Source organism: Triturus cristatus, chromosome 1_1, assembly GCF_964204655.1.
Source record: "Triturus cristatus chromosome 1_1, aTriCri1.1, whole genome shotgun sequence".
Lineage (NCBI taxonomy): Eukaryota > Metazoa > Chordata > Amphibia > Caudata > Salamandridae > Triturus > Triturus cristatus.
In genome coordinates, this window is record NC_140579.1 from 830,170,619 (window position 1) to 830,193,538 (window position 22,920).

General features: G+C 45.3%; 1 protein-coding gene across 2 annotated transcripts in view; it reads left to right on the forward strand.

Moving 5' to 3' along the window:
* Window positions 1-22,706, forward strand: part of LOC146871140 (proteasome subunit alpha type-5-like) — a 79,282-nt gene extending 56,576 nt beyond the window's left edge. The window contains exons 5-9 of one of the 2 annotated variants that reach the window (XM_085650300.1): window positions 14,012-14,119; window positions 14,575-14,633; window positions 14,887-14,989; window positions 16,890-16,976; window positions 19,996-22,706. In XM_085650300.1, coding sequence (XP_085506426.1) covers window positions 14,012-14,119; window positions 14,575-14,633; window positions 14,887-14,989; window positions 16,890-16,976; window positions 19,996-20,073 — 435 coding nt within the window. In that variant the 3' untranslated portion in view covers window positions 20,074-22,706. The remainder of the gene's footprint in view (window positions 1-14,011; window positions 14,120-14,574; window positions 14,634-14,886; window positions 14,990-16,889; window positions 16,977-19,995) is intronic. The other variant, XM_085650301.1, reaches the window with a different exon arrangement.
* The last annotated feature ends 214 nt before the right edge of the window (window positions 22,707-22,920 follow it).

Here is a 22,920-nt window from a genome sequence, read left to right on the forward strand (position 1 = left end):
TCAGATGCCGCCTGTACCGCCACGACAGGTTCCGGAAAGGTTGTTGCCTCATTATGAGCCTGTAGAGGAAGGCCCTCAGGACAGGACACAGAAGAGGGTGAAATCCCAGATGATGATGGGGATGTAGATGACAATGATGATGATATGGCGGAGTGGGACAATTACCAGGCACAAACACCATCCCCCTCACAGATAGTAACAGGGGATTCACCTCCAGTGGACATAGCCAACTTTCACCAACTGATGGAAAGGGCATCACACCGTTTTAAGTTAACAACGGAGCGCAGGGAGGAAGATTGCTTCCTTTATGATTTCAAGAATCAACCTTACAAACAGACTCATGCTATTCCCATAGTTGAGTTTATTTGGGAAGAAGGCAAGAAATTAATGCAGACACCGAATACCTTGCCAGCTCAGGTGCCTCGATTAGAAAAGAAATATAAGGCACCAATAGGAACCCCAGCATGCCTCACGGGTCAGGCTAAACCTGAGTCGGTCGTTACGCAGGCAGCGCAACGTAAGGCGAAAAATCCGGCATCTTCTATCACCTCACCTCCGGATCGTGACGGACGTCGGATGGATGCCATAGGGCGTAAATTCTCTTCTATGGCCTCTACGGTGGTTAGAGCTGCTAATGCCTTGGCCATCCTGGGACGATATGACAGACAAGTTTGGGCTGATATCTCGGATGTGGTTCAGGAGTTACCAGAGCCATCTAAAGTGGAGGCAATGAAGTTGCTCCCAGAGGGAGAAGCGGCATCGGCGGAAATAATCGATTGTGCAGTAGACATCGCCTGCATGGGTTTCCGTCAGCTTGCCGGAGCGGCTGTTCTGCGTAGGCAAGGATGGTTAAAATCTACATCCTTTCGTCAGGAGGTTCAGTCCATGATCCTAAACATGGCATATGACGGAGAGTCTTTATTTGGGAGCCATGTCGATGAGGCTCTACAGTCCATAAAGAAAGACACTGAAACAGCTAGATCACTAGGAAACCTTCAATTTCAGCGGAGTAATTTTCGTGGTGCACGCGGACGCGGCACCTCCTCAAGTTTTCGAAGAGACAATAAACAATACAAACCTTACAATCAAGGGTCCAACCGTTACTCTTATGGACAGCAACAGCAAACATCACGGCAGCAAACCTCCAAGTCATATAGAGGAAAATCTTCATATAGAGGAACCGCATCAAAGACAGTGACTCTTACCGGACGGACAAGGTTGGAGGTCGAATCTCTCTGTTCTTTTCCCAATGGTCCTCCATCTCAAAGGACCGTTGGGTTTTGGACATTGTGAAGAAGGGACACGCCTTAGAATTCACCAAATTCCCTCCTCCCACTCCACCCTCCGGACCGCCACCAGCTCACATGAAAGAACTGTTGCATCAAGTACGGCTTTTAAGGCAAAAAGGAGCTATAGAACTGGTACCAGTGTCTCAGAAGGGAAAAGGTTTTTATTCCCGGTTCTTTTTGATCACAAAGAAGAACGGAGAGTGGAGGCCCATCCTCGATCTAAGAGCACTAAACAAATATATAAAGAGCCAATCCTTCCGTATGATGACGCTGGTAGACATCTTGCGCTTACTCTTGCAGGAAGATTTTCTGGCGACGATAGATCTCCAGGATGCCTATTTTCATATCCCTATTTTACAGCGGCATCGAAAGTTCCTGCGTTTTCGAGTGGGTCAACACGATTACCAATTCAAAGTGTTACCATTTGGCCTGCGCTCGGCCCCTCGAGTGTTCACGAAGGTACTGGCTCCAGTAATAGCGTATTTGCGCCTCCAGGGAGTGCAAATATTTCCTTACCTGGACGATTTTCTCCTGAAATCTCAGTCAAGCACTCACCTGCGACAACACACTCTTCTGTGCCAGAACGTGCTTCGCTCTTTAGGCCTGTCCGTAAATGTGGAAAAATCCCAACTTCATCCGTACCAACAAAGAGATTTCCTGGGCGCAACTCTGGAGACTGTGTCAGCGAAGGCATTCCTCTCCCAGGAGCGTCTCAAAAAGATGCTGCGACTGGTGGCTCTGATCAGATCAAGAGAGTCAGTTTCTGTGAGACTATTAAAATCATTTCTGGGAATGGCGTCATCATCCATTGCCTTGATCCCTCATTGCCGGCTGAGGACACGTCCTATTCAGGAAGCTCTGGATGCTCAGTGGCGTCAGGTAACGGGATCTTTCCACGACATGATATGTGTCACAGATCAGATAAAGTCAGCACTCGCATGGTGGGCAATTCCAGCCAACTTGACGGAAGGCATGTCCTTTCTGTCGTTGCCACCGGACAGAACACTCACAACAGACGCCTCATTGGAAGGATGGGGCGCACATTTGGAGGATCTCTCTGTGAAAGGAAGATGGTCCACACATCAAAGATCTTGGCACATCAACAAGTTGGAGCTCATGGCGATTTTTCTGGCTCTAAAATCATTTCTGCCTTTGCTCCAAGGAGAGTCAGTGCTAATACAGACAGACAACACAACCTGTATGCACTATGTCAACAAACAGGGCGGAACAAAATCCCCAAGTCTCTCCAGGTTAGCTCAAAGAATTTGGGATTGGTCTCTCAGTCATCAGATCTTGCTTACGGCAGTACACCTGCCAGGAGTATCCAATGTCCTAGCGGATTCCCTGAGCAGGTCCTCCTCGTCGACCCACGAGTGGGAGTTACACCAACCCACTCTAGAGAGGATATTCCAACTATGGGGCCGTCCGCAACTCGATCTCTTTGCTACGCCGGAGAACCGGAAATGCCGAAATTACGCAAGCTGGCATCCCCACAAGGAATCACAAGGGAATGCCCTTTTGATAAACTGGTGCAATCTATTTGCGTACGCCTTTCCTCCAATACCCCTCATACCTCGGGTTCTTTGGAAGATGAGGAGACAACCTTGCCACCTGATCCTAATAGCCCCGCGCTGGCCACGGCAAGCGTGGTTCTCAGAACTGCTCCTCCTGTCCCAATGCCAACCAATCCTCCTGCAACATCGGACGGATCTGCTCACAATGAGCGAAGGGAGAATTTGTCATCCAAATCCCTCCTCACTGAGCTTATCAGCCTGGAACCTGAACACCATGAGTTCGCCCACCTAGACATCCCGCAGGATTGTAGGGATATTTTGGCCCAGGCAAGAGCACCTTCTACAATCAGGACGTACAAGTTTAAATGGAAACGTTTCTGCCATTGGTGTGCTGCTAACGGAGTCCATCCGATACATTCCACGGCAGAGCAATTGCTACCATTCTTCTTGCACCTAGCCAGTTCTGGACTGTCGCATGCAACCCTAAGGGTTTTTCTAGCAGCCATTTCACGTTTCCGTCAAGATGGATCAAGTTCCCTTTGTTCCTCAAGAATAATCCGCCAATTCTTTAAGGGTCTATTCCGGAAATTTCCGCCAGTTCGGCGTCCTCCTCCGTTGTGGCACCTCAACGTTGTGTTAGCACAATTGATGAGACCTCCGTTCGAGCCCATTCACAAGGCCGACCTAAAATATCTCACTTGGAAAGTAGCTCTACTTCTGGCACTAACGTCTTCTCGTCGTGTCAGTGACATCCATGCTTTTACCATCAAACCTCCGTTCCTGCAGTTCAAACCGGATGCTGTAGTGTTACGCACCAATCCATCATTTCTACCCAAGGTGCCTACTGACTTTCACATTAATGAGCCAGTAATATTAAAGACATTTTTTGCCAATCCTCAGACACCTGCAGAACAAAGATTACATTCTTTGGACGTCAAGCGGTGTCTTAAGTTCTACATCAGTAAGACAGCTTCTTTCAGGAAATCCGATCAACTTTTTATAGCATATGGACGCTGTCATAAAGGACGTCAGGTTACTAAACCAACGATTGCACGCTGGATCTCGGCAGCTATTGTCTTCTGCCACCAAAGGGCAAATAAACCTCTGCAGTCTCCAGTGAGGGCACACTCCACTAGGGCAGTGTCATCATCTACTGCCTTATTTGCTGGAGTATCTTTGCAACACATCTGCAGAGCAGCTACGTGGTCGACCAGACACACGTTTACTAAGCACTACTGCTTGGCAACTTTAAGCGAGGAGGATGCTGCAGTGGGACAGGCAGTGCTGCGCAATCTTTTTAAGTAAGGTGAGCCTCTTCCTCCCGCCTCCATATTGTTTCCATATATATATTATGCATTTACAATGTTACAGTTGTTTCTATACTGTTTTTATGCATAAGAAGATTGATTATCTATATATGTTGAATCTATTTTGGCATGGAAACAATGGTGATTGTTACTGCTAGCTATTCTATATTCAAGCATGTGAATCTATGAAAGACACCCTAATACTGGAGAAGAACAATTGTTACTTACCTGTAAACAGGTGGTTCTCCAGTATTGGTGTCTTTCATAGATTCACATGCGACCCTCCCTCCTCCCTTCAGAGGCTCTCTTCTCCTCATACACTCTAAAAGTCACTTTGGTGCTACGAAAATCTGAGGTGAGAAGCTCTGAGGAGAAGGTTCTGAGAGGGGCTGACGCCTGATTGGCTGGAGTTCGGACTTACATAATGACAGAGATAGACTACAAAGGTCTTTTGTCTCTCTCCATTGTATTCCTATGGAGTTTTTTCTCTTATAGGTACACTATGTGTGTTTTACACCTATATGCACTAATTATATGATTACTTATGTATATATTTTACTATATATATATATATATATATATATATATATATATATATATATATATTGCTATTTTATTTACCGTGGGACTCCCACTCCGACGACGGGGAATATTCAAGCATGTGAATCTATGAAAGACACCAATACTGGAGAACCACCTGTTTACAGGTAAGTAACAATTGTTCAACTGAAGGAATTGACGGTCGCATTGCTCTTGTAATTGCTGCAATGTAAATGTTATTAATTAAATCACGCTTATGGAAGCAGATACGATTTGGATTTTACTGAACACGTCGGATGGATTTGTAGGGGCTCGCCACCCAGCTACAGGCTTGCCGTTAAAAGTGGCTTGGTAGAGACGATCCTTTACGGGTGGTGAAATATATACTTTTTTTGACGATTTAAACGCACCGGAATAGAGCTCTAATATTAACAGCAACAAGAGAAAAGAAGGGGGTTGTTCGTTTTCAGCCAGTCAGCTCCCAACTGTGATGACTTCCAGCATGGTGCAGAAAGACAAAAAATAATGGTTTAACAAGCCCGGCGGAGCGTGGCGCGCGCGCTGGGCGGGGGAGCGGACCCTTTGAAGTGCACCCAAAAGGCGGATTGCATGGTGGCACGATGCGTGTGATTGTGCGCGTGCTAGCCATGCAATCCGCTTTTTGGGAGCACTTTTCAAACCCTCTTTCTATAGTCTCGCTTTGCGATCGCTTACGCGATGGCAAGGTCGAGACCTAAAAACACCGAAGGCTGACCTTTAGACACATATACAACCACGTTTCACAGTAATAAATAAAGTGCTCCACTAAAAAAAAACGTAAGTGACATTCGGCATGAACAAAGGACACACAAAAGATTAGGATTCAAAGAAATATGCCCATTCACAACAGTAGAGGGTATGCCACATCCCCAGGACCCTGCCACGTCAGACAAATGTGGTACCTCTCAAGGCGGCTTTAAGTGCCAACACTTCACTCTGGGGCGACTGGCAGCTAGGACGTGGGTGCATTTGCTGTTCAGTATTAAATATTTGTGCTATTGTAGATGTTACATAGTCCACTCATGCCACCCATCAAAACCATATGGATCGCAATATGCAACCACACACTACCTCCTGTTGGTTCTGAGAGACTCTTCAAAGAGTGGTGTGGTTCAGAGAGTGAAACGGGACTAAGATTTTATCGCGAATGCAGCTTTACATGATTATAGCATGGAAAGATCTAGTGTACGACTAACGTATATTTAAGACTGCAGTTTGTGCGGCTGGTGCGGTTGTAAGGAGGAATTCAGAAAGCACCCGTATGTTAGCAGTTTTCGCTTACACGGCAAGCACAATCCCCGCTGATTTTCTTTACAAAGATAGCAGAGATCTGCAGCTGTTAGAACGGACCATGTTCCGCTTAAGACAAAGGGCCCAGGCGCTCGGCACGAAATGCATGGAGGAGAGCCAAGGGCTTGTTTTAATTCACATTCTAGATGGTAATGTATACCAACATTAGAACAACAAATGTGAACAAGCCACTTTCCCCCCCCAATCGTCATTCTCCTCCTTGTCTTTCACCTTAAGTGGCGCTTTTCTTTGGAATGAAATCTTTTGACACTGTGTACAAAACGAGATTAATAAATAACAGTAAACCTGACCCACCACCTTCCGATGGTCTCTCCTGCCATACTGCAGGATGCTCCTTTGTAGCTAGAGGTTATAAACGGGTGTCAGAGGCCTGAAGTCCAAACAAAACGTGCTCCCACATAACCACAACTCAATTCAGGCTCCTTTTCAAGGGGGGGGGGGGGGAGAAGATAAGAGCCACAAGCTGAACCCTCAGCTGTCCGATCTGGAGATGAAGTACCAAGACAGACACTAGTGCAAGCATTTTAAGAACAGAAATAAACAAGGGTGTCAAATATAAGGTCAATAAAGTTTTCTGTATGTTATATGAGTGGGTCAAGGTAAATTGGGGGATTAATACAAACTGTCCCGCTATTTGAAAACATTGCAGCAGTTGTAACAAGCTAATTAGCCATGCATCCTTAACCCCATCAGTGCCCGCCCCTTTCCCCGCCCAGTGCCGGCCGTTGCATTAGCGGGCGGGGTCTATGACGAGCTGGACTCGTCATGGGCACAGCGCCACCGCGGCCCATGACGAGTCCAGCTCGTCATGGGCACTGAAGGGGTTAAAGGCTATTTCTTAAGCCACCTTGATAAAACACATCCTGTGTAGCAAATACAATTTGATTTGCAAAGCCGTTCGAAACCAATTACATTCTGTAACTTTGGAAAATAGCTGTTATGTACGTGTTCACGCAGGAAACCAGGACATATCCCAAAATCTGGGAGGTAAACAAGTTGTTTACTATCATTTCAGCTCACTGCTGCCTGCAGCTCTGCTGGTGGATGCATCAGCCGAGGACAGTGGAGCAGCGAGCAGGGGGAGGTGTGGTAAGGGGAGGGTGGGTGGGGGGGGTGGATAGAGCAGAGCTCTGAGGCTGCCGCGTGCTGTCTCCATGGATGTCTGAGCGTCTTTGAATAACAGGAAGTCAGGTGGCTCGTCATTATCTGTTCTTGGGAGAGAGAGACAGATGCGCCCAGATCGATATCGGTGTCCAGTATCAAATAAGCATTGTGTCCGTGCTGCACGTCTGTGTACAGGGGAAACTTAACATCTTGGTAATAACGAGCTGCGGTAACGCCACAAGGATGGTGGGAAACGTTAGCATGAGCGAATAACCAACCGAACGCCTCGTCAGGGGTAGTAAACGCTATATGAATGGCCTTACGCCTCGAGGTTGTTATTACAACCGGTTTAATAAATGAATCTCTTTTACATTTTCCCTGCTGATTTGTAAATAAAAGAAAATTATATGAATACGTGTTAAGCAGAAAACACACACGCAAGAACGAGCACAGTATACCGAATACTTATAAGAATAGAAACCGAGGTTAACACCTCGTACCTGCCAACTGAATAAGCATTGGCCGCACGCGCGCCTCGTGCTTAAAGTTAAAAAAAAAAAAAAAGACAAGCGTGGCGCGCTTGGGGGCGGGGGAGCGGACCCTTTGAAGTGCTCCCAAAAAGCGGAGTGCTTGGCGGCACCAAGCGCGTGATTGTGCGCGTGCTAGCAATGCAATCCGCTTTTTGGGAGCACTTTGAAATGCCCTTTTACAATAGTCTCGCTTTGTGATCACTTACGCGATAGCAAGGCGAGACCTAAAAAGCTGTTCATTATAAAAATGTAAATCTCAGGACATTTACATTGGTAATTAACACATTGTAAAATGCAGATTATCTACACTAAAAGATTGCCGCCACGCTTTAAGATGGTTACAGCGAAATGTTTCCCAGCAGGCGAGGGGCTGAAGGGAAAATGTACGATGGAATGAGTTCTAGACGACGAAAGTGATAAGAGGTACGAGGGAAGGGGATGTGCGCTAGAGATGGGAAAAGTTTAAAGCCATGTCAAAGGAGGCAAGCGGATTGCACGTTTGCCGGTGAGGTTGCCTCTGCCCACCGTGAATGGTGGTTTGAAGGCGAACGGGGCTGGTGCAAGGGCCAGAGGAGGTAGGATACTTCACCGCCCCATTACATTATTAAAGCTGCACAATAAAAGGGACATAATAGGGGAAAGCATAAAAGGAAGAAAGCAGTAGGGTGGTCCAGGTTTGTTCACCTTCTAAGCATACACATGAAGAAACGCACAGCGACCGGAGTTTTACAAAAGATCGAAAAAAGTAAAATCCAATCCCAAAAATATAAGCAGCAGTGATATAGATGCAAAAATGTAATTTGTTTACCACAGTTATTTCGTAACATGTATGGAAATGTATGATAGCCATGAACAGCAATCAACTTAGAGTGACTACTTTTTATTACTTGTATGTTTTCGATTGAGATGTTTCTAAGTACAGCCGTGATTGCCTTGACGCAGAAACATTTCTGTCTTCCAAATCTGCTGACTAACGTCACAACTATCAGAAAGATATTCATATAGTTGAATTTCTACTTTAGCACTTCAGGTCTCTTGCACATTTTCTTGCTACATTATGAGTGTCTTTTATGGGATTTTCCCTAAGTTTCACAGTAGGTGACGGCTTGCGTTCTTTTGCATCAGTGTCGCTTTGATTCCTTCCTGCACTCGGTGTAATTGACACTGACTTCCAGCACCCATACTCGTAAAAACCATAGTCTGTGAAAATGTGTTCTCCTTTCTTGGCCCAGAAATGGCTTTCTCTTTGACTCTCTCTCCCTTCCTTTCAAAATTACCTTTCTTTTCCCCCTTTTCCCATTTTCTGTTTCTCCTTTCCCCTTCCTTTCCCTTCCTCTTTACCCCCGTTTCCTTTCCTCCCCTCCTCTTACCTTCTTATACCAGTGGGATGAAAAAGTGGATGGGATCTCTAAAAGAGGTGGTGCCCATGTCGTCAAGGGCGTCTGTCTTTAGACAACATTTCTGTGGTTTCAATAGCGTGTCATTCACCCAACTAGTAGTTTTGGTCCCCTCTGAGCTTTATTTTACTGCACCAGATGTTTAACACAATAACTGACATACATCTAAAACCAGCCAGGACTATTGTCTTTGTCAGTGGCTGTAGCAGTCTACGATAAATTAGAAACAATGATTTTCTTGTAAATAATATTGAAAATGTTTTAATTCTGAAACTGAGTGAAACATTACCGAGGCCTGTTGAAGGTGTTGTGATCTTCAGAGTCTCAATCGCTCCAATTTTTTTTTTTTTAACTATTTGTTGAGTTTTTTTTTTTTTTTTTTTTTTTTTTTTTTTTTCCAAGCATTGGCACTGCAACATTTCCAAATGTACATTGTCAGCCCAGATGGTGGTGATGTTACACATTTAGGGAGCATGCCATCGATTCATTTATACATCTCTGCTTGTCCGTTCCGAGCTTTGTAATCATAGCATGTAAACAAGATGTCATAACCTTGATAACTATTGCACCTTCGTGCTTCTTTTTTTGAAAAGTCTTTTTTATTGGCATTTGTATAAACATTACATACAGAGGCACATTCGGGGTTACTATTGGTGTAGAACTACATAAGGCAGGAACGCCCAGCCATAGCCCAGGTGAGCCCCCGAGCCCGTGGACTCGTGGGGTTGCGTGTTACTACTCTTTGTAAACTGCGGACAGACGTCCGGGGTCTGGGCATGTCCTACCACTGCGCATGGCGAGCACTGCGCCGCATAGGAGCCATGTAGTGTCTATGTCCCTGCAAAGCGTATCATCAAGCTATGGGGTTGCAGCCATGGGTTAACCTTCAGCCAACTGGGGATATAGAAACTGGGGGAGGGAGTTGCACTATGCCGCAGGATGTGAGCGACAGTAGTCTTGAGCGTGAGCACTGGACCATCGCGTGGGATGATGTCGGAGTAATCGCAGGCGCGGGGATGGGGATGAGGATAGTCAGATGAGGAGGATGATGCAGGGATGCCAGTTACCGTCTATGTGAAGTGTGGTAGCGGGACAGATGTCGTCTACGACTGCGACGCACCGGGTGCCCGGTCTTCTCGTGTGTCTCACTGGGTGGGCTCCTGGCTGGGGGATCGATCGCTCGCGGGCCCGCCACAGCTGTTTAGTGCGCGAAGGAATGCATTAACATGGCCCATGGCAGGGAGATCGGGTGTTTGCGCATCCCTTGGGCTTCCTCCGTTCTGAGGAATGTTTCCTCCGCTTTACCCCATTTTTTGACTGCGCCTACCCATGCCGCTAGGGGGGGGGCCCCGGTGTCTTCCACTGCATGGCGATGCACAGTTTGGCTAGGAGAAGCACTAGGGAGGAGTAACGTCTTTCCACCTTCTTGTGTTTGTGTCGCCTGTGTATACCCAGGGCGCGCTCGCCTCCCATGTGTACAGGTCTTGCAACCCTGTGACCGTGTGGAGAGCAGTATGAATCGTGTGCCAATAATTATGCAGTGTCGGGCAGTCCCAGAACATGTGTACAAACGATGCAGCAGGTTCCAGGCATCTGGGGCAGGCAAACGAACTGTCAGGGAAGTATTTCTGTAATTTTTCGGGAGTGAGGTACGCTCTGTGCAGGATGTGCAGTTGTATATTCTTAAAACGATAATTGTGGGACACTTTTTTGGTGTGCTCCAGGGCCCTGGTCCATTCTCTATCATGTAGAGGTCTGCGGAAGTCAGTTTCCCACTGCTCTCTGAGGGGTGCAAGCGTTGGTTGCCGCAAGGTCCGCAGAGCTTTGTAGATCCAAGTGATTGGATGGCGTCCTGGCCCCATCTGTAGGATCGCATGGATGACCGGGTGTGTGGGGGGGGGGTTCCATGTCGATCGCGTGCCACTGCCTACGGCAATCCGTGAGAAGCTGCCTATGCCTCAGGAATTGCCCTTCGGGAAGGTCGAAGTCTCCGACCAATGCTGTAAATGTCTGCAAGTTCCCTTCAAAAAATAACATCCCCCACCTCCGTCACGGCGCGATCCGTCCATGTTTGCAGCATTCGCTCCGTGTAATGCGCCCGGCCCCTGGGGAGGCTCACCAACGGTAGCAGCGGAGAATACAGGGGGGCATCCCGACTAAGACGATTAACACGCGCTAGACAGGCCCGCGCAGTCGTTACCTGGAGGGGACTAGATGGCAGCGGTGCTGCACCCGGTAGCAACATGCGGTGGATGGTGGGAGTTTGAATACGCCCCGCCTCCGTGATCAGCTCCCCCTGTGCCCGGCCCGCCGTCCAATGTTGCACCTTCGTTTTTCTAGATAGTTTTAATTTGCTGTTCGTCCTTCTTTCCTTCCACCACCCCTAGACTAGAGTACCATGCCTAATACTACGAGTGTTGTTAATAAGGTGACATAGACGATGTGCTGATGAAGCCGGGTAATTCACCCATGGGCCCATATACCCTTCCTGCCTTGCTCATGTAGCGGGCTGAACTCACGGCTCCTTCCTACTGTCTTTATTCAGGAAGGTTCTCAATACTTCCAACCAGAGTTCAGAGCTGCCCCTTCCACAACAGCCCAGTTTTCCACATCCTCAGGCGACTTCCAATGTAATGCTATATCCCTCCAGGCTACAGCATAGATTTTATTTCTCACGTTTTTTTGCTTTTCCTGGCCAGTGCAGACATAAGCCATCGGACATATTTCCACTTGGAGTACATTTTGTCTGAGTGTGCACTCTACCACTTGGATCCCAAATCTCTCTATCAATGGGCAGGTTCACACCATTTGCACAAAATCACCATCTAACTGCACAGCGGGACACCATTTCAGCTTGTTTCATTATATTCAATTTGAGGGGGAGGTATGCTGTGAGTAAATAATTAAAATGCGTATACATGTATGTGGCGTTCCGATAGACCTTGTGTACTTGTTTTACCTGTGCGATATTTGAAGAAGAGTAAAATTAAGCAGTAATGTCTGTTGATTCTCCACAGCTCTGCAGTGCCACATAGACTTTAAAAGAGCATCTGCTGTCGGCTGCCTGCTTCCTTGGTTTCACGTCACTTCACATTTCATGTACTCTTTGCATGGATTCATATGCTTTGAAATCTACCCTTGCTTGTTTAATTGACTGTAATCCCCGTTTCTGCCCCCTTAATTGTGATTGCTCAACCATAGACCTGATGATCTTAATTCAATTCTGGTAATTCCGGGAATCTGCGGTTTAATTTCCTTTTTGTAAGGTATATAATTGGTGACTGTCGGTAATTGCATAGATATGAGTTACAGGGGTGGTGCATTTGGTTCTTATTTCTTAGTGAAATCCTGATGTCTGCTCAGTTTTTGGGGATTTGGGCAAGCAATATTTTGGGGGGCCCCCGTTAACAATAACGTTTAACTGTTTACACATTTTCTTTTGATTCAAGTCCTGGTGATGCAAAAGAACGTGAATAATATGCTAACTGTTCAGAAACAGAAGTATGCACAATGACAAAGTTCCAGCTGTCCAGCGCTTGCCACTTAAAAAGCATATTTTTTTAAAAAAGCATTGAAAATGCAATAGATCTCGCCTTTGATTAAGTTAAAGCCATTTGCTTTGCTAATGGTATTGTATAGCAAAGCAAATGGCTTTAACTTAATCAAAGGGGAGACCTATTGCATTTTCAATGCTTGTTTTTTTTACTTGAGTTAGAACCGTAAATGAGAAGCAGTGGAAACCAAAACAGCGAGGCAGCTAGGATTCCAGAGATCCGAACCCATCGAGGTTCACACAGTGTAATGCGCCAAAGCAATGTAGTGGCTGCTGCCTGTAATTCACTTGTGGAAGTATCACTCTGGGGGCTACTCTGTGATTACACATGCCCTGCATCACCACCGTGCATAACAGCCAGGCAATGAAAGTGTACAAGGTATTGAAGGGTTCCAGAAAGATCGAACACATCAGTCACTTGATATCTGCTACAGATTCCAAAAATGTTCAATGGATTTCATTGATAGTGTCTGGTTTAAGGCTAAAAGTCTGATAACGTTTAAATAAACTGGTATTTAAAGAGTTTGCTTAATAATTATGGACGTTTGAACTTTTGTTTGTTGGTTCACAAAGTCTGGTTGGGGCTACCTTGTGAAAACAAATGACCGTTCACTTGTAACTGGCTGTTAACAGATTCCTAGGGTCTTTGATGTCCCTGTTTGGGCTAAAGAGAACCCTTATGATGGCTATATCTTGAGATCTACCAGTTGGATGATTACTTCGCTACTACCTCCCAACTAACCTGATGCGCCTTTGGGCATAGGACTTGCTGCGTCATGGCGTGACCCCTGGTTACTGTTAGTGGGCCAAAGAAGATTACTGTTTGGATCTTATACTTGACTAGCAGGATCAAACTCTCAGCACCTTACCTGGTGTAACCTGTCCACTTTTTGGTCCTGGTGTGGATCTGCACCTCTCTTTCTGCTTGTCCTGTTGTTGACTGGAATTGTGGCATCTGCAGGAAAGTGGGCCCTTGGATTTTGAGCAAAGTCTGGAGATCTGCAGGTTCTTGGAGATAAAATGCAACACAGTGCATCAAAACTGCCTGTGAGATGCATGCCCCACAAAAACTGCAAGTTGTGTGAAATAGGTTTCTTTCCGTGCAGCAATATATATGTTAGAGTCGACTCTTGAGCATAGCCTATGTGAGGTTTTTAGGGTATACTACTAGTGTGTATTGAACCGAGGAGAAGGGCTTGGTGCTTATATAACGCACGTCAACAAAGTTCTGTGCCGCAGACCGAGCCATAGCCTGTGTGAAGGAGATCAGTTTACCTCAGAGTACGTGACATTGGTCTGCAGACAAATGATGGTTTGAGGGATTTATTGGGGTTGTCAATGTTAACGCATCTCCTCGTTTAACAAAGTTGTGGCTAGAGATTTGTAGTTTAAATTGGTTCATTTCTCGCTCTGTCCTCTCTCTTCAGAACCACTGGTTCACTTACAACGAGACGATGACTGTGGGGAGTGTGACTCAGTCCGTCTCCAATCTGGCCCTGCAGTTTGGGGAGGAAGATGCCGATCCCGGAGCCATGGTGAGTGCGCCTCACTGGAGATATAACCCTGCGCTTTCACAGCACGGGTTATTCTTTCAGATTCGTGTTGTCTTGGGTCTCCTCTGCACGCACGTCACGTGCCTGTCTGTTCCCAGATGCACTCTACTTGCCGAGAATTCTCCTGAGAATCCTTGGTACTAAAGGCAGTTTCAGGCGGGTCCAAACCTGTGAGGCAATGGTCATTACCGGCGGTTCCGTGCAAGCAAAAGCCCCTGATGAGGACAGTTCCGGCTTGCAGCAGTTTAGCTTGCAACTAGGACATGGGCTGCTTATAATGTACGTCAGTGCAAAGGCAGTACTTGTCGCCTCCAGGCATGACCACCTATGCGGCTCTTAGACGCTGTACCTGTGTGGGTGGGTGTTATATCAGCGGCACCTTCTGCAGTTTATCCCTAGTGATGTTTCTAGCTCTGTTTTTTTTTTTCTGTTTGCAGAGCCGTCCCTTCGGAGTGGCCCTACTGTTCGGAGGAACGGACGAGAAAGGGCCCCAGCTGTAAGTACAGACTTCTGATGCGTGTATTAAAGAGGGACGATTATTGTAATATAGGGGTACTTTACCCATTTTCGGGCGTGCGAGGGTAGGGATGGGGTATAAAGGGGGTGTGAGTGCGGGTGTGCAGAGGGTCGCCTGCGAGACAGGCTTTTCCCGATACTTGGCGGGGAGAAGAGCAGCAAGTGACCTCGTGCTGGCGAGGCGGGCGCGCAACCTCCTCAGACTCTCACCCCCTGCCCCATTTTCGTTTCAGCTTCCATATGGACCCTTCTGGGACCTTCATCCAGTGTGATGCGCGAGCTATCGGCTCTGCCTCCGAGGGTGCGCAGAGCTCCTTACAGGAGGTGTACCACAAGGTAAGGACTGCTGTCCTGTTCAGCTTCTGTGCCAGTGTCGAGCAGGCATTCTATTGCCGCCTTTTCACATTATTATGATTAATCAATACACTGACGCCCTGGTTTACGCAGTAACGTAGCGTTGCCCACAAGGTGGCACTGCTGAGCTGTGATCGCTTGAATGGGATCCTTTTACAGGCACATAAAGCCCCCTCCCCCATCACCTTCCTTTCCTAACTGTGTATAAGGCGCTTGTCAAGGCCACTGCAATTATGCAAATTTGCGTCCGCTAAGTTTTCCGCATAATTATGGATTTACTACATCATAAATCCTATACTGCTTAATTTGCAAGTTTTTACCCCAAAAAGTTCTAGCTCAGACGGATCAAAAGTCACTAAAAATACAGCGACACGTTGCTGCGCAGTAGGAGTCAATTTGCAAAGGTTGACCGGTCACCTTTCTGTTACTTATTGCTGGATTACGGTGTTAAACTGGAAATAAGAGTTGAAACCATTGCTCAGGGGGTGTTCACCGTTTTAAAAAAAGACAACATAATGAAGTAATAGTATGATAACATTTGTGCTACTCCGCATAATTTGACCTTTCTTGCTGCATAAATGAGGCAACCTTGCCACATAATTCCAGTGGCCGTGGCTGAGCACTTAAGCTGGTTTAGGGCTTCATGGACTCGGGCTGGCTCTCCCTTGAGGAATACAATCTTGAAGAGTGGGAATAATTCACTTGCAACATCTTAAATTCACCAATGAAGAAGGAAATTGAGGAAAGAGAGTTATGTGTGTTTGTGCAGGTGGAAATTTGTAGGAATGTAATGAGACTGTTCTCCTAACGTTAAAATGGCAGCATGTGAGGTTAAAACTGACCACCGTCACGGAGGACAAGCTGTATGGATGATGAATCTCTCGCGTGATATTACCAAATATTTGCAATTTGAAGAGGCTCAGTTTGAAAAGTTTAGTAAAAATCAATTGTAAGATTGGCTGCGCCCGTGCACCATCTGTTTCGTAAGGTGCATAGGTGAATGCAAACGGTATCTCACATTTTTTACACTTTATTAACCGAAATATTTATTGAAAATTATCACAATTAATGGATTTAAACTTTTGGTGTAATATTGCAGTGCCAGTGAGACTCGATTATTTCTGCTTAGGTGGATCAGTCCTCATTACGTTTTTAACATGATGTGGATGATGGTAACCATTGAACATATGGTTGTTTTGATTTTCATATGCATTTTCTATGATGTCATATTCTCAGTAGACTCTTCGTGACGATTGAGCAACATTAGGCCTAGCCTGGTTTCTGAAATAGCTTTTGTTTCTTCTCAGAATTCAGATTTGACTCTATACACATTGCCAGTGGGAGTTTGTTGCTGGGGGCGGTGATCGTGATTCATCCCTTTTCATGACTGTAGCAGGGATCCTGTCTTCTTGCTAGCTCTCTGCATAATCCTGATATACATTATAATTGCTGAGTGGCTAAGGCAACCCGGAAACTCCTCCTCCTTTCAGTGACCCTATCCTGCAAAGTGGGCAGCGTCTGTCATACCCTCCTCCTCCTCTGCCCAGTCACCTGTGGCGGCGCGGGTCCCTGAGCCCAGCCTGAAAAGCTGCCTGGGCTTGCACTGAGGGGTGCACTTGCACTAGAGCGTGTGTTTGACAGTCGTCATTGCAGTGCTCCCTACGTCTGCACTGCTTTGCTGAGATGATGCCGTTAGGGTTGCATGACCGCTCCATGTAGGCTGAACAATGAGGGTCCACTCCTAGGTTTAATCTTAGAATCGTTATCGAGTGGGTGCGTTCAGTTTGAATGAATGCAGAATGGTCAGATTTGTTAAACGAAAGTCCATGGCTATTAGCCTGGTGCTCGGATACTGATTTTTAAATGATGTGTCTCGTTGCAGTCCATGACGTTGAAGGAGGCAATCAAGTCTGCCCTGACGATCCTGAAGCAAGTGATGGAGGAGAAGCTGAACGCAATCAACATTGAGGTAGCTGTGGTTGGATGTAATAATACTGCACAGGTGCAGCGTGCGCCGCCACCAGGGACGGTCGCTGGGCCGCCACCAGGGACGGTCACTGCACCTTTTGTATGGAGGGTAAACTGCTGCTGTGGCCCCACTTGTACTCGTCAGCAGTGCAGACACACGGCCTTAGCGTGAGAGTGTTCCCTGAAACATAGCTTGACATTCTCGTGCCTTCAAGCGGAGATCACCGTATCGGAGCACCTGGGAAGCAATGCTTCGCCCACATGTAATATGCCTCCCCTCACCCCAGTACTGTACCGATTATCACGTGGTATACAGCTTGTCCTGCACCGGCCTGTGAGCCAGGCCTCTGGCACGAAGGAGACTTTACATAGAAAGTGTGCCCCTGCTGCACAGCCAGGTGTGGCTCTGCGTGCGCCCACGACAAGGTGCTGTCTGTCTGCTGGGCTGGGCAGGGCAAGGATTCTGCCCGACACAGATTATTTCTGGACCAGTGGTTTATTAGGTCTCGACCTTGCTATTGCGTAAGCGATCGCAAAGCGAGACTATAGAAAGCGGGTTTGAAAAGTGCTCCCAAAAAGCGGATTGCATGACTAGCACGCACACAATCACACGCATCGTGCCGCCATGCAATCCGCCTTTTGGGAGCACTTCAAAGGGTCCGCTCCCCCGCCCCCAAGCGCGCGCGCCACGCTCCGCCGGGCTTGTTTTTCTCCAGGGCTTAACAGCCCCAGTCAGATCCCGGCACATGGGCTCATAAATCTTGTTGTTAATGCCACAGAACAATATCAAGCCACTCACAATGATGGGTAGTGGCAACTGATCGAAAGCTCAGCAACCACTGCAGATACTTTCATAATGACAATTTTTTTTATCTGTGCCACGATTTCACTTTAATTGACTATGTTATCAATAGCTGCCTTAGTGATCATTGTAGTTTACCAGTTTACTTTTGTATTTATCTTATTAGCTCAATATTTTGATCACAGCACGCTGGCATACTTTTTTTGAGCTTTAATTGAACTTGCCAGTTTGGGTCTTGGTGATGTATGTAGTTACGCGCAGTCGTCCAACATAAAAAGATCTGTCATTTTTTACAAACTGAAGGGGGAAAAAATGTGTCCGATGAGCATTTGTAGAAAAATTTGCGTATAGATGGAACATTCCATTTCCTTGTGTTGGAGATGGGGGCGCGTGGATTGTTGTGCGTTGCCATTGTGTGCACTCGGGATGTCCTGGTGAAAGAGCGTGTGTGTTTTAAGTTCAGAACATTATCACTCCAGGAACTGAGCTCGAGGGAGACACCAGACTGTATCCAGCAGGATTTACTTATCATTCATAATGCACTTTTGGAACTAGACGGGACTTTTTTGCCTTAATGTTTTTACGGAAATTCTGAAAGCGTCGTGGTCAAATTTGTGCAAATCCTTCCTTGCTTGTAATTTCTTAAAGGGCTCGGGCATTCCATAGCCGAGTAACGCCTTTGCGCCACAGTAAAGTTTTCGTCCAGGCAGCTGCTTGGTTTTAGGGCGAGGTCATCTTTTTAGAATTCGAAGGATTCCGTACCCGTGAATCGAAGGGTAAGTTATTGAAACTGTGGGTTGGAATATTTGCCCCAATCTGTAGTTTTCCTTTCTATAACCCAGTTCTACATTGTTTATTCTTTTTGCACATCTTATATACAACTATACCTTCCCATATTGAGTACATGTTGAGTAGGTCTTTTCCCCTATCATTTGAAGAAATGTTTTTTTTCAAATGCTTTTGTTAACAAACATTGAACTTTCCTGTCAAGTGCGTGTTTTTTTTTTTTTTTTTTTTTTTTTTTTTTTTCTTTATTCCAAATTGCAAAGTCTTGCTTGGTGTTTTGTTGTTTCACGGTTTCATTTGCAAGGTCAAGTCGCATAATTTTTGTTTACGCGTCTTTAATAAAGTCTGTCTTGTACAGTAATATAAAGAAACTACATTGATCTGTTGACTTTCACCCTGAAAGTATATTTTATAATGTAGACATTAAACAAGAGACATTTTATGATTTTGTTTTGGACGTGTGTGTTACATTTTTGTTCCAAACTATTTTTTTTCAATTACAATGCGCTAATACATTGGTAAACATCTCGCAGGTTATTCCCTTTTGCACGTTTGGAACAGTATAATGAGACTAACAAAGAAGCTGGGAGAAACTGATTGTGAAACCCCGGCTCCACAGCCTCCCCGTTTCTCTTTAGGGTTCACAGAACGGGCGTCTGTGATTTTGCTCTTCAAACCTTTCCATCGTCAGCGGAAGCCTTAAGAGGCACCCGATTAGTGCGCTCCGCTTCGGGTTTTTTTTGTCGCCAATTAGTGTTTTGTGGCCAGCGGGAAGTCGATGCTGACGGAGATTACATGACTCTCAGGCTTTTTGCAAGCTTTGCCTTGAAAGAGGTTCTCTGTTGCAGGATAGTTGGTTGCGCAGTAGGGTTCTGTACTTCAGCTTTGAGTTAGTAAAAATAGGAAGCAAGGAGTAATGTAAATATTGTAAGTGATGAAGTGAAGGAATAAAACACTGTACTGGGGTGTGTTGAATTTGAGAACATGGCCAGGGTTAGGTAATTAATTATTTTGGGTGCGGTTTAAGCTCGTGTTTTAATTAGAAGGCTTTGGCGGTGCTTCCTTCGATGTATGTGCACACTTGTGTTTTGTTTACACGTAATCCTGCGAACAAGCATTCAAAAAATGCTGTTTGCATGTGTTGTCTGCACAAATGTTTGTTACATGATAGCCAAACCTACTGGCATTGCCAATTCTGGGGAAAAATGCGAGGTAAAACACTTTGTTATTTACTACGCCATAGCTAGAACTCTCAAAATGCGAGACCTATTGCATTGCAAATGCTTGTTTTAAGCTGTGGGCGAGTGTCTGGGTGAGGCGGAGATTCCCACATGACAGCATCCGTCAGCGGAGCTGCCGCAGCTGTTCGGCCGCGCGTTCATTGATCATACTGTGTCCTGCTTCTTAACCTGCCTTCTCTTTCCCTTCGCAGCTTGCAACAGTGGAGCCCGGCACACTGTTCCACATGTACTCCAAGGAGGAGCTGGAGGAAGTCATCAAAGACCTATGAGCCCCTGCAGCTTACCCTTCACTCCGCGGCCCAGTGAGGTCATTCAGCCGGGGGCGGGCGGGGAGGGGGGGGGGCGCAAGGGCTGTTTTTCTACTTTTGTTTTTCTATCTGTGATTTTTAGCATCTGGTGTAAGGTCGGATGCACCACACCGAACACAATAGTTTGTTTGGAGTTTGTTCTTACAGATTCTGTACATTATTATAATTCTAGAATGGATGAAAATGAAACCTTTTGTTAAATTCTTCTTTGTTCCTCATTCTTTTGCATGTTTGAAAATTAGAACTGATGTGTAGTGCTAGGTTCCTACCACGCTCACTTTCCTATTTTTTTTTTTTTTTTTTTTACCATCTCACCTGCGACACCGCATGCACCTTTGCTTGTGAGAGATATTGTAAAACAAGGAGCTTGGAGCTGCCCACTGCTTATTACTCGTTGGCTTCATTGTCACTCTTATTTTCTGCCTCCTAATTGGGCAGAATGTGCTGGCTTCAGTTCGTCTTCTATCCTCAGGAGCATGGACCAAGTACAGATTGCTTTATCCTGATTATGGTCCTTCCGTTTATGTGATTGAGGTACTATTGGCTTTTTAGGTCTCGCCTGGCAAAAGCAGCGCATGCACTTCTCTCGCATTTGCGAGTACCTTTTGTAATCGATTCTACGAGGGCTTTTCATGCGCACGCCTGCATGGACAAACATGGCTGCTCTTGCCATTTGTTACAAAAAAAGAGACAGGTGGACATCCACCCGTATACCGGATGCACAGCACTGAACAATAATTATTAGTATATATTTGCACATGCGTTAAATAAGTTCAAAAGACACAAAATCCAAAAGCTCTTGTACTAAATAAACACTGTTTATGTTCATTCAAGATTGAGAGAATCTTCAAGAAACAATGACATTAATAGGTGAATTTATCACACTTGTCAATTAAATTTGTCCGCATAAACAAAAACATAGCTATTGACCAATAATGTAAAACTCAAATACATCCGCAAAGAACAACAACAATTGTCGTTATTGCAAATCCTGCCCAATGCATTTCGGGATGATCAAGAATCCCTTCTTCAGGGGCATCTGTGGAAAATGAAGAGAAAACAACTGCTTATGTTGATGCCTTATAGTCAAATAGACATAATGTGAGTACTCAAGATGCAGCGTACAAATCCAAAGTGGTGAAATCATGCTCGTACGTATGTATCTCAGACATTTATCTTGACTAAATGAGAAAAATAATGAGATCTGTGCACCAAGATCCTCTAAACTAAACAAATGTTGTGAAAGACAAACGGAAAAAATGATAAGACATGCTGGCCAGATCATACCTGTAATCCCAAACCGAAGCGTGAGTGTGAAAGCAGAAAAGAACACTTCTAAGTGCTAATGATGTGGCACTTGCTCATATGCCAAATACTTCAGTGATATTGCTGATGAGTAAATTGTCGAGCAACACCAATCAGAACCTGATGAATCGACTATGATTCTGCAAATGTTAGGGAAGGCGCTAGTTATTGAAGTGACTGGTATAATGTGAATAAAAACGACACTGTGCGTTTCAATATACTCAGTGACTTACACCCTCGAGACCTTCAAGTGCAACTCTATCTAACGTCTTCAAAAAAGCTGCCAAAACAAACAAAAACGAAGTAAAACCCCAAAAAAGGCAGTTCTAATACCTTCAGTAGAAGCAGACACGCGCCACTGAAATACCTGATTATACGACGCTGATCACTCCTTTGTGATTTAGATCCCACTCTGAAATTATGAACAGACTGTAACGTGTTGACACTTGACCAATGTTATGCATAAACAGCACAACCTACGAAGGACAGAAACAAACACCATGCTTTTAACTGGTGTGTTGATAAACCTATATGCTAGCATTACCCCCAACCAACATGAACATGATATCCTGCTTACCGCTAGAACATCAGAAAATGGTGAATCTTCCGCATGCAAGCACCGTCTCTGGGAAAATTGTTTTGCCAAAAAGCTAACCCGGCAACTAGAATTGCTTATAAATGTTGCCGGCTGCGTGTGACGTCCGAACGCTGAGCTCACCAGAGAGAAAGGACTAAACCACTGCTAAAGTGTGGGCTCCATCTTGAATGCGAACCACTGTTAAAGTCCAGAGATTGAAGTTTAAAGTTGAACCTATGAATACTGTAGTTGGAGACTGCCATATAACACTCAGTGAAAAAATAAAATGCTGACCATGCCAATGCATCTAAGTGCAGCATATACGAAATAAACACAAAGAGCTACTACTCCATAAATGCCAGTAACATAATGCACGTGTGTTTTGCGTTCTGAACCGAGAACATCCACAATTCTCACTGCTGAACAAATGAATATCTGACAGAAGACGTACACAACCATCCAATTACATATTACTCTAATGGATGAAGTGCTTGTTATTTAGCTGAGTTTGAAGCTCAATCTCGAGAGATAATCGGAAGAAAATAGTAAACAGTGACTTGTGAATATGTGAAAAGTAAGGGCTGCTAGTGCAAGCAGAACCTATGAACTAAAAAGTAAGTGAAAAGAAATTACGTGATTAAGAATGGTGAGACAATAAATAGTGAGACAATTGAACAATGAAAAATAATAATAAAAAATGATAATAAATTAATAGAGTATTACTTTATTGTTATTATTAGTTGAGATTATCTCTAGTATCATAAATTTAAGCTGAGCGATGGAATGCTGATGTTGTAACCAATGTGTCACAAGATGGGACTTAAAACGTTTTGTGCGAATGGAGCTTTTGTGTTCTGAGATTCTGATCTTCAATTTACGAGAGATTATCAAATCCAGGTGGGAACTTTTACAACATGAACCTCAAC